General features: G+C 38.8%; 1 protein-coding gene across 2 annotated transcripts in view; it reads right to left on the bottom strand.

Moving 5' to 3' along the window:
- Positions 1–1962: 1962 nt before the first annotated feature.
- The window catches only part of stk32c (serine/threonine kinase 32C), a 57747-nt gene continuing 46638 nt past the window's right edge, over positions 1963–13071 (bottom strand). For both annotated transcript variants that reach the window (XM_089116708.1, XM_039649202.2), the window contains exons 7-12: positions 11756–11859; positions 9899–10015; positions 9094–9219; positions 8602–8730; positions 7399–7466; positions 1963–5512 (exon numbers count right to left, since the gene is read on the bottom strand). In XM_089116708.1, coding sequence (XP_088972834.1) covers positions 5341–5512; positions 7399–7466; positions 8602–8730; positions 9094–9219; positions 9899–10015; positions 11756–11859 — 716 coding nt within the window. In that variant the 3' untranslated portion in view covers positions 1963–5340. The remainder of the gene's footprint in view (positions 5513–7398; positions 7467–8601; positions 8731–9093; positions 9220–9898; positions 10016–11755; positions 11860–13071) is intronic.

The raw sequence follows: 13071 nt of genomic DNA, 5'->3' as shown, positions 1-13071 counted from the left end.
ATTATTCTTTTAAAGTCGATAAAGACACACTTCTGTTCCACTGTGACACACACACTTGCTTTATTAAGAAATAAACAGACACAAGAGCATATTAATACTTTATTCATACTTTAATGATCGTCGAAATCTATGGGTTGCCAAAATATTGAAGAGAATCTATGTTTACGTACAGTATCATGCCGTCCACATTACAATGGATAACAATATAAGTGTGTTCTCACGGATCGTCAGAGGATTCCTGACAGACTGAGCAGAAACACACACTCACACACACACTTCTGCTCGAATCCTCCTAATGATTGACTGGAACATGCAGGACTTCAGATTCTCCGCTGGATCGTCACTTCTCTAATGTCACTGTTATAGGATTTCAAAAACATTCCAAGATTTTACTTATTACAATAAATGCTTGTTTACAAATGTTACTGTTTCTATGGGCTTTAAGCGCTAATCAACACACACTCACATGCACGCACACACACACACACTCACAAACCCACTCTCTCTCACACATACACACTCTAACACACTCTCACAAACAGACACTAACTCTCTGTCACACACGCTCTCTCTCTCTCGCTCACACACACACACACACACACTCATTTATATTAGAAATGGCTATGCAAATGGTACAAAAGCTTTGGCGTATTTGCCTACAAGTTGTGCCTGCACACTTGAAAGAGATTTTAAACAACACGTATGAAGAAGACGTGTCTCATAAACCTCTTAGTATCGTCTACATATACACTCGCGTACGTCAGTCAGCACATCCACATAAAACTGTGGAGAAATGCTGGAGCTTTCACTGTACATGTGTTACATGATGAAGCGCTGGAGTTTATCATCCTCCTCTTCCTCAGTGTTTCTGTCCGTTCTCCACTCAACCTGCATTTACTGGAGAAGAAGCAGAATTACCAGATAACGTCTGTCTTTCTGACATTAAAAAAATAATAATAATCTGAAAAATAAACTTAAAGGAGTAGTTCACTTTTGAAAAAACTTTTGCTGATAATTTCCTCACCCCCATGTCATCCAAGATGTCCATGTCTTTCTTTCCTCAGTCGAAAAGAAATTAAGGTTTTTGATGAAAACATTCCAGGATTTTTCTCCTTATAATGGACTTCAATGGGGACCAAATGGTTCAAGGTCCAAAAGACAGTTAATAACAGTTTCAGATGCAGCTTCAAATGTCTTTAAACGACACCAGACGATGAATAAGGGTCTTATCATGCGAAACGATCGCTTATTTCAAAACTTATTCCAAAAATGTAACTTTTCTAAGGACAAATGCTAGCCTTGCTCGATTCTGTGAGGCGCGTTTGTAACGTCACGTATTACGTAATTACGTTCAAAAGGTCACGGCGACGTAGCCAGAAGTACAGAGTCAGTGTTTACAAGTTGAACGCATAGGTTGAACGTGAAAACTAACTCAAACGCCGTTTACAAAAAAGGAATTAAAAGGTAAAACAACGATGTCGGACGATTTTGATTCTGTACTTCCGGCTACGTCGCCCGTGACCTTTTGAACGTAATTACGTATTACGTGACGTTGCAAACGCGCCTCACAGAATAGAGCAAGGCTAGCATTTGTCCTTAGAAAAGTTACATTTTTGGAATAAGCTTTGAAATAATCGATCGTTTCGCATGATAAGACCCTTATTCATCGTCTGGTGTCGTTTAAAGATATTTGAAGCTGCATCTGAAACTGTTATAACTGTCTTTTGGACCTCGGTTGGACCTGGTTCCCATTGAAGTCCATTATATGGAGAAAAATCCTGGAATGTTTTCATCAAAAACCTTAATTTCTTTTCGACTGAGGAAAGAAAGACATGGACATCTTGGATGACACGGGGTGAGTAAATTATCAGCAAAAGTTTTTTCAAAAGTGAACTAATCCTTTAATTCAAAGGAACACTATTTTTACCCCATTGGCAGATATTAGTTCTTGTTTTAAGCACAAACTCACTCCACTTTTAAATCAGTTTTTCAGAAAGCAATATCTTCAGTGATTGTTCTTCTCCAGTAACTGTGTGTTGATTTAATAATCATGTTTAGATGTTCGTGCTGGAGAACGAGACGGGAACAGAACTGATCTCCTGAACGCTACACGTGTGCTGACATCGACACCGCTTCGGTTATTCCTACTGAAGTAATGCTACACTAAAGAAAGATCGGGAAACTACTGAAGCACGTAACACACACACACACACACACTACTGTCTGTCAGCTATAAATAATCTTAAACCGGTGTCCTATAGATTCAGTAAGCAGCGGAGACGAAGGGTTCACGGCTCATCTAACCCTTCACTGAGAGCGAGTTGCAGAAGTCTAACAGTCAGAAAGGTAATTTGGCAACATGTGAAGAGAGGAAGGGTTTAAAGCAGCGACACGAGACTAAATATTCCAGGAAACGCCATCTTCATCATCATCATCATCATCGCTGTGGGTTTATGGGTCTACGATGCCTTCCCGTGCTGTTGGACATTTCTTCCCACTTCTGAAGTCGTGATTACGAGCTCGTCGCGCTCCGGTTCTTATTAAAGCCAAAATCATATTTAGCATCCCATTTATTGACAAGCATATAAACATTCACTGCACTGCATCTGGAATATCGGTCAAATATGGGCTATTTTCACTGTTTAAAGCATAAAAATGTGCTTCAAATTATTATTCATACGTGTAAATATGCACTACTTTAACATCAAGACAAGATGTTGTGGCTGTTGAGGAAAACGAATAAAGAGTAGCAGTTCCAGCAGCAATCGTTCTCTTCACTGACATCTTTTTCGTTCTCTTCTCTGACATCAGTTTATGGGACGCCCAACTTGGTTTCCCAGTAGTAAATATGACTTGAGAGAGCGTTCATGTCCAAACTCCAACTAGGAATTTTCAACTAGGCATTTCCGACTAGGAAACTCCAACTAGGCATTTCTGACTAGGAATCTCAGACTTGGAATTTTTTACTAGGAAACTCGAGCTAGGAATTTCCAACTAGGAAACTCGAACTAGTAATTTCCAACTAGGAATCTTAGACTAGGAATTTCTGACTAGGAAACTCCAACTAGACATTTCTGACTAGGAAATTCACACTAGGAATTTCTGGCTAGGAAACTCCAACTAGACATTCCTGACTAGAAAACTCCAACTAGACATTTCTGGCTAGGAAACTCCAACTAGGCATTTCCGACTAGGAAACTCCAACTAGGCATTTCTGACTAGGAATCTCAGACTTGGAATTTTTTACTAGGAAACTTGAACAAGGAATTTCCGACTAGGAAACTTGAACTAGTAATTTCCAACTAGGAATCTCAGACTAGGAATTTCTGACTAGAAAACTCCAATTAGACATTTCTGACTAGGAAACTCGCACTAGGAATTTATGACTAGGAAACTCCAACTAGGCATTTCCGACTAGGAAACTCCAACTAGACATTTCTGGCTAAATTGGTCATGAACGCCCTCTCAAGCTATATTTACTTTGGAAAACCCAGAGATCATTTTGATAGAGAAATAGCCTGTATTTGACTGAAATTCCAGAAAGATTCTAGATAATGCGGTGAATGTTTATATGGTTGTCAATCATTTTGGCTTTCATAAGATTTCCACAATAAATAGGCAAGAATAAACCTGGTGTCCTCCATGATTTCTGTCTTTTCCAACAACAAAGCACTTGAACATGACAAGCTTGTGAAATCATGACTTCAGAAGTAGGAAATTTCCATTAACACGTAATAAAATCATCATAAGCCACATATTTAACTACGTTTATGGCTCCTTTGATAATGAGATTATGCCTTCATATGATACCGGAAATTTCCTACTTCCATGCTATTGTAGCCGTGTATAAAACATACAATATTTTAATTATTCATATTTGTAAATATGCACAACTTTAACATCAAGACAAGGCAATGTAGCGGATGTAGAAAAATTAATAAAGAATAGCAGTCACAGCAGCATCGCCGAGTGTAAAGTTTATGGTCCAACTCGGAAACTCGGATGTCATAATCATCCCCGGACAACCTAGAGTTAAATACGATTTGAGAGGAAATTAAATTTCTGACTTCAACTAGGAAATTTCCAACTAGAATATTTCGGACTAGGAAACTACAACTAGGAATTTCCAAATAGGATTTTCCGACTAGGAAATTTCTGACTAGGAAACTACAACTAGGATTTACCGACTAGGATTTTCCGACTAGGAAACTACAACTAGGAATTTCCAACTAGGAATTTCCGACTAGGAAACTCATATTTAGGATAATTCCAATAGCACATGAAGGCAGCGTTAAACCCATTTTTGATCAATTAAATGCAGCCTTGGCGAGCAGAAGAGACTTCATTGAAAACTTTTAAAAATCCTAATGATTTCTTATTTTAACCGGTAGTGTAAATACTGACGCGATTTCCTCTAGGGAAATGGATGAAAATACTGATGATCTTTAATTGAGGAACCAATATATGTATATACTGTTGAAATGTACCTCCTCCAAAACTATTAGTAAATAATGGTTGATGATGTAAACTAATGACTACTGGATATTTACATTGAGTCCTTCAGGAATAAACGCTACGTGGGGTCTTTAAAGGAAACGCTGATGTAGAAATGCTCATGTGATCACCCTCATGTAGAATTAAATCGACATGACTGCAGTTCATCTCACTGTAAACAGATTTGCCAATGCATTTTCCACTTCTTTAGAAGAAAAACTAAACAAATGACTCTCCGATTGAATTCTACGGTAGAATTTCTGCTTTAAAGTGCTGTCAAGGGAAGTCTGCTTTAAAGGAAGTCAAGCATCTCGAACGGCTGGAAAACACCGACATCTGAAGCACAGACGAGGAAAACCGGAGGAAATGTCATGCACACATAATCAGACATTCAAGTGAATTCTATTGGAGGAAAGTGTAACCAGTAAACCTGTATGAATTATGGGTTCTGTAAAATCAGTTCTGATATGAGGATGAAAGAAGAATAACTTCCCTCACTCGTGTGTGTTGGCTAGTCCTATACTTAAATCTTCTCACAGCGCATGAAAGCCAGAAACTCTGTGCTGAATTCAAAAGGCACCCAATAATAACTCATGTATGTAAACATACAAATGCATGTGAAATAATAATGAATCCTCGAGCAGCTTTACGTGTTTCTGCTTCCAAGACAATAAATGTGAAGACGAAGAGCTCTTCCTCAGTTTCAGGGGGTGTCGTCATACTCGAGCGTGTTGATCTGCCTCTATAATCTCTATTTTACATCATGCTGTAGAGATACGTTGCATAGAAGTTCAAACTTGCTGTAGGCGACGGCTCTGATCGTGGGGTTTAAAGGCATGGCGAGCGCTAGCAGCTTCCAGGAGACGAGCAGACCGAACCGCACATGCTCAGCTTGGACGTCTCGGGTTCGGGTTCGGTCTCTTCGTCCTCCGTTCCTCCTTCGGCTTCGGCTTCATCGGCGTCTGGATCTCCATCTCCATCTGCTCCCATGCAGCCCTCCTCCTGCCGGCGCTTCAACCTGAACACACACACATCTGCTGTAAAACACACACAACTGCATCGGTCCGGTATGGGATCAATATCCCGTCAGAAGAACTGCGGTTGTGAATCAAAAATGTAAAAGTGTATCGCACAAACTGAAAACAATAATGCAGAATGACCAGAAAAGCAAGCGTGATGTCACCTCCCCTCCTCGACTGATTGGCTAGAAGAGGAGCTGTCAATCTGGAACTAGTGGACCAATGGTGACGCTTCAGTCCGCCCTAATTTACATAAACTCGAACTGCAACATTTGGAAAATATAGTGCAGAACGTGGAAAGGCAGCTTACGAGTAAAATATGAGCAGAAAATGTAAGAGGGCACAAAATACAGCGTAATAAAACCAAGGAAAACATCATTTTGAAGGAAACATGGACACAAGTTTAAGTTTTGTGCAGTACCAGTTTTTGTGTGTTTAACCCTTGTGCTGCATTAGATTTTTAACACCGTTGAGTGCATTAAGGACCAAAAATGGCCACATATTAAACATTGCCTAAAATATTATATATTATTATTAATTTCCACTTTTACCAAGTTAAATCTTTTAACCAGCATCAGTCCTCATCATAACTACCAAAAATGTATTCAATTTCAGGATTTTAACCCTTTAATTACCAGTTTTGTTTGCGAAACCATCGATTTGTATTAGAGGAAAAAACACAAAAATTCAATTATTTTCAATAAACTAAATGCAAAGAGAAAACTTTAGATTTGGATTATCACAGTCCCACTTTGCAAAAAATCCCACTTAGCGCGTTAGAGACCAAAAATAGCCACCTATTAAACATTGCCTATTGCCTAAAATAAGGTGCATTTCCACCCATAGGGAATAAATATGTAGTGACGTCATCTGGTGGAATACACTATATAATGCAAATATAATGCTTTTGCTTCAAAATGAAAGGATGTTTGTGCAAAAATCATGTTTCATGTATTACTGACAGCCTCAGATTTAAACAACGTTTTAATGGGTTTCAATGGGCCATTTTTGGTCTTTATGGTGCTGAGTGTTACTATTTGATCTACACAGTGTGTGTTATACATATTTTGCAAAATAGGATCACATTTTTTACATGCATCCAAAAAGTCACAATTTTGCCAAATTTCATACCATTTGCATTAAAACAGCCAAAATGGTCGAAGAAATTAAACTGCAAAAGACCAAAAATGTCCCTAATGCAGCATAAGGGTTAAGGTTTAAAGTGGAGAAGAAGTGGACCCTTTACGCTCCGACATGCATCAGTTCATTATATAAAGGCATTTGGGCATAAACTGCTAAATTCATATAGATGAATCAAAGCCTTACTGGTTTGGAACGACATGAGTTAAGTCAACATTTCTATAGCGCTTTTAGAATAAAGATATTTGACAGCATCTCTACATATAACAGGAGATTACAGTCACAGAGAGGGTTTTACAGCAGATCTACAATAGAGTTATTGTCCAGATAAAGTTAGTTTTGATTGATTCACTTCCGTTGTAAAGATCATTAGTGATTAACTAACACCACACCGCTCGACTGAACACAGAAACTATAGTGTGTGTTCTGGCCGTTCTGTTCTGACGAGCGGTGAAAGCGCTTCAAAAACGTGAATCTGTGTAAATGGTGCCGGCGTCACATACTTAGTCTATAGATATGCGTGTTTGAATGCGTGTGTGTGCGGGAGCGTCGTCTTTCTTTACAAACAGACATTGTCGGGTACTTGTCTGGCCTGCGTAATACTGCGTTTATAGTCAGTCAATAATGATTTCATCAGTACTGAGAGAAAACCTGATGATTTTTGAGTGATTGATGACATTTGTGGGTGAACTAACTTGAATCTTCAAGAAAACATGACACAGCTCAGAACTGTTTATATTCTCACTTTTCACGGTTGAAGATCATGAACTCCTGCTGGACGACTTCAAGGCACTCCTGAAGATACTCGTTCTCCTGCAGGAAACACACAGCCATCAGCCAGCGCTCTCAGTTATCGAGTCCATTATCTGTTAAACATCGTTCATGGAGCGTAATTTTCCTCAGTTGGATGTTGGTCGTCTGTTTTGAAACGTTACTATGGTTTCAGAGAACATTCATAAGTAACGTTTCAATAACATTTGAAGAATGGAACGTTCCTCTAATGATTGCATGACCAAGAAAAGAAAAAAAACATTTATAAACAAAACTCTGATGTTTATATGATGTCTGAATATAATTGAATGAATTTTGATAGCTTTATGAAATTTTCCTTTCTTAAACTAATTTATAAGTGCATTCATAATCTAGAACCTGAGCCACTAAGTACATTTATTGTGAGACACTCTTTACCTTTTGAAGTCAAGACTGTGTCAGACTTTAAGATGTTCATTTCCAGGCTGAAAAATTGGTTAAAAATAAACCAAAACTGTACTCATTTTTAACTACATTTAATTATTAGAGTTGTATATGATATGTATGTATGCTTATTAGTATTTTTTATTATTTTTTATTATTATTTTATTATTATTATTGAAGTAGCTAATCATGTAAATTTTATTGTGTATAAAAGCCCTTCCAGGGACAGGAGTTGAAAATTAGCTATAGCTATAAACTCTATATGCAACACTTCAGTGACATGCTTGATCTTGACACTATGTTTGTTTGCATTGTCCCTGTCAAATAAATAAATAAATAAATGTTTAACTGAATGGGAACGTGAGGAAAACGTTCTCCGAATGTATTTTAGTCAGCTGTTATTGTGTCGAGCTCCGAACACAGAATCCAACTGGAAACACCCAAAATAGCCTGGCGTGTTTTAGGAGAAGCTGCAGCTCTGAAAGCTTCATAATTTAATCATCCAGGTAATAATGCCTTCGATTCTGGCGTCTCCAGACCATAGAGGCTTATCTTCAGTAAGAGGAGCGAGATGACCTCATCGACATGTGACCACAGACACGCCTCATTATCATGTGATCTGATCACAGACACGCCTCACTATCATGTGATCTGGTGCGAGAATCATGTGTGTGAAGATTCGTCACCCGTCAGGCTCAATATACTAAACAAGCAGCGCTCTTCTAGTTTAAATGTCACAGTCATTTTCACTCACAGACTGAGAATCTTTGCTGTTGTCTCTCGATCTGTTTTTCGCCAGTCGCTTCTTCTTCTTGTGAAGCGGCCGAGACTCCAGGATCATCTCCTCCAGTTCAAAGGTCGGATCGCAATGCAGACGCCCTTTCTGTGTGAGAGAAGAGAATATAGCAGTGTTTCTTCATCATGAGTGTGTGTGTGTGTTTACAGGGTCTAAAACTAAGAAAATCAACATCTGTCAGCGCAGAACATTTACAGGCTATAAATGTTGTTTTACTGGCTATGAAACGGTATTTCACATCACAGCCTTAAAATAGATATTTTGCCTTTGGAATGATTATTTAAAGACTCGATGTCACTGTGTTTTTTATTCAAGCAGGACGTTTATTAAGTAAGGACGTTGCTTTTCTTGCTTTCTTGGAAAAACAAGAAAGCAAGTTCACTTTGAATTAAAGCAAGCATGTGTGTGTGTGTGTGTGTGTGTTCGGTCACTACTGGAACTCAATCTCACATTGGGAACGAACCCGGGCTCCATCTTCTTCTCGTACACATCGTCCCAGCTGACGTCGGAGAGATAGGGAGCCGTCTGCATCTGAGCCAGACTACAGAACCGGTGCTCGGGGTTCACGGTCAGTAACTGCAGAATCACAGAACACAAGCAGTCACACACACACACACACACATGTGCTCCTCGCGGTTAAAAATGAGCGCATTGGAAATGGAGATTTCCTCTAGTGGAAGCGTGTGGTACTGCAGCCAAACACACTCACTGAACGCTCCTCTACTGAGATATCAAACTCACATTTGGAACACACACTTGTTTAGATTTATGGCTTTGATTTTCTTGCAGTTTTAGAGTATAAATGTAAAAAAAGAGGAAGCTCTGAGAATCCCACAATGCTCTTCTCCTCTGTATGTAACTGATCTAATATCTCTCCTGGCTCCTCTGTTCTTCACTCCTATCTATTATTTCTCTGTCTCTCCACTTATTTCTCATTATCATCCGCTCCTCTTTCTCTCGCTCATCTCAATCCTTCCCTTGATTCTCTCCTGCATCATTAGAGTGTTTCATGTTCTCTTCATTCATTCCGACTCCATCTGTGTTCCGTCTATTTTCATTCCTCTCCATCTTTTTTCATTTAATCCTTATTAATGCAGTTTGTTGAGAAAGAGGCTTGTTAAGAACTCACCTAACAATGACCTATACCACCATAGCAACCATCTAGAACACCCTAGCAACCGCCCAGCTAGAATGTCATGAGAATAAGAGTACTGTATGTGAGTGTGCGTTGATGATGGATCAGATGAGCTCTCACCTTCCTCAGCAGAGACACGAGGTCTTTGTGCCACGAGGAGCTGTACTGAACACTGACGGTGCTGAACAACTGCAGCAGAGACTCCACCGAATTACTGCCGTGGATCTCATACGGCCTCTGAGAGACAGACAGGCAGACAGACAGACACATTCAAACACATGCAGTCAGTCTGCTGATAATCAGTTTAGTTCTGTATGAATCTGCACAGTCCAAGATGGTTGACCAGAGAAGTTAAGCCAGTTAAGAATCAATCCTAGCAGGAAACTTCAGTCCAGAAGCCACTGGTGTACTGGTGACCCATCAGCACTGGTAGATGACCTAAACCACTGCCATCTTTCTTTTGGAAAACGCAGCCCTGGGGTCTCATTCACAAAGCGTGCGTACGCACAAAACGGGGCTGGAAACATACGTACGCCAGTTTCCACGCAAAGTTTGTGATCTATAAATAACAAACTTGACGGGAGAATGCGCGCACCATTAAGCAAACTTTGAGCCGTGCGTACGCACATTCTGGAGACAAAGCGAATTGGAGACGGCGATGGTGAAATCTCTTTTTGGTCACTTTTAGACTGAAAAAATAAAGATAATAGCCTACAAATAAAATTTCACTCACCAAGCCAATCACTTGAAGCCAATATCCATCTCTTCTTAAGTGTCCGCGCCAGCACGCGCGTTGGGCCGTTAGTGAAACTGACGCACATAATCTAACGGCAGATGAACCGTAAATCTTCACGAGTAGGCTAATAAATACAGTGCACGTTCTCAATAACAGTTTAATGATTTAAACTATGTTTTACTTCTGATATAAACATTTAGATTAAATATGCCATTCTCGTTAATGAAGTTAAACACTTAAACTACATGAAATCATTACTGAGAAGTTACACAATAAATAGAAATATATATTTGTTGTGGATGCAATGCTTTTGAACACTTTCCCTCTGGCATGCAGTGTTTTAATGTTTTATCTAGAGATAATTGCTCATCATGATAATAGCAGATTGTCTGAGAAAATAGTTCCAAATAATCCACAACCATGTCTATCTGTTTCCATTAAAAATATAAATTCATTAAAAATACTATTTGGCCAGTGGAAAAGATTGAGAAAATTTGACACTATTTGATTTATTCATTCAAAAACAAGGCAAGGATATAGGCTACTAAAATAATAATAATAACAATTTATTGTGACACGGCACATCTGTATTTCATATTTTCATATGATCTCACGTGGATGAATAATCACATGCAAATGATATGCAAATGAGGATATGCATATTTAAACTAGGCGTTGTAAGCTCCATATATGGTTATTTCGGGGAGGAGACGCACGTGCGCGCATTCTTCCGCTGACTGGGATTTATAAAGGTCCTACGCACAGTTTTATAAATGAGACCCCTGGTGACTATAATATCCCAGCTCACAAAAACATGTTCTAAGAACATCCCATTAAATATATATTTCTGAATATTCAAAATGTCCAGTTTATTAAACATTTTAAAAAGTTTTTCTTCTTCTGGTTATGAGAGCGCTCAGGGAAAATTCCATTCTTCAATCGTTACGGAAAGGTGGTTCGTGAAACAATTAGAAACATTTAAATAAAAAAAACGTTAGATGAACATCCAACTAAAATGTTTCCGAAAAATCTCCCACGAAATCATGTTTTTGTTCTAACGTTTTGAGAACATTATTAAAGACCAGATGACTTTGAATGAATGCTCTATTTTTGTTACAGGAAGAACGTTTGTTCATAGTACCGGCCCACATGTGGATTCCACAAAGCCCGGATGTGGGCCGGATCTGGGCCGACAGTATGTTGCTGTCTGGGTTCCCTGTGAGAGAAGAGTTCAATCTTACCCAACCTCGCAGAACCTCAAAGATCGTGACGCCCAGCGACCACCAGTCCACCTCAAGAGCGTAACCAGTTCCTCCACTCACAAACGACTGGAAGATCTCTGGAGCTGTTAGACACAATAACAGGCTTTCAGACGGGACCATCTCATCTGGACCGACTCTGGCTAACAGCAGGAAGTGCAGTAAAGAACGGGATGATGTCCGTCTAGCCGGTTGTTATCTCAGAATAAACCCGACAGTATCAGGTCTAACCAGGTACTAAGTAATTAGTTACTGTAATTTAATTACTTTTCCCTTGAAAATGTAAAGTAAGGGATTCCTCTTCATTTATCTGTAATTTAATTACAGTTACTTCTGATGTAATTGAGGTAAATACTGTGTATAGATCAATCCGATCTCACATGCATTTCATGAGGTGTCTAAATCGTACGACCGCACTCGTACAAATTCGTATGAATAATTGTAAAGTATGTATGAAAAAAGTGTGAAATGTCATGAGATCAGACATAAAACAATAGTGGGTTTAATATCAAAATGTATTGTCTGATGTTAAAAAGTATGTTTTTATAGTGTGACCTTCTCCACCTTGGTCTGTTTAAGGATAATTCATGCAATTTTATAGTATTTATTTGAAAGAATTAAAACAGATTCATGTCTATCCTTGTATTATTCAGCTGGTTGAGATTGAAATGGGATTTTGAAAGTAATTAGTAATTAAAAGTAATTAAATCCTTTTTAGAGAGAGTAATTAGTACAGTAATCTAATTACACGGTTGAAGAGGTAATTAGTAACTAGTATTTAATTACTTTTTTAGAGTAACTTACCCAACACTGGGTCTAACACACACACACACACACACACACACACCTGAAGGGGTTTATTCTGAGATAACAACAGGCTGGACGGACATTATCCCGCTTATTACACGACTACTTGGCACATAGGTAAAAAATTAGACGCAAAATATTGAAATATGTTATTAACTCTTCAAACACAAAAAAAAAACAGTGTACAAAACAATAAACAAAGAGAGAGCGAGTCCACGATACTGGATGGAGTAATGAAATATCTACACAAAATATTGATTCGACTGAGTTTTAATATTTTACAAGCTCACCAAAGCAGAGCTTGCGCAAAGAAAACCTGTTCCTAGCGAGTGTATAGTGACCCGATGAGCCAGTGTGTGTTACCTAGGAATAACTCACCACTGGATGGCGCTATTGACCAATCAGGATCAAGTATTCCACTGAGCCGTGTAATGATTTAGTTTAACACACTAGTTGTGTGCGCAATACTCAAACACACTCCTAGTTTCAGT

The sequence above is a fragment of the Pimephales promelas genome, chromosome 11 (assembly GCF_988280905.1).
Source record: "Pimephales promelas chromosome 11, fPimPro1.hap1.1, whole genome shotgun sequence".
Classification (NCBI taxonomy): Eukaryota; Metazoa; Chordata; class Actinopteri; order Cypriniformes; family Leuciscidae; genus Pimephales; species Pimephales promelas.
The sequence above is the reverse complement of the archived record's forward strand: the minus strand, read 5'-3'. Positions and strand labels throughout refer to the sequence as shown.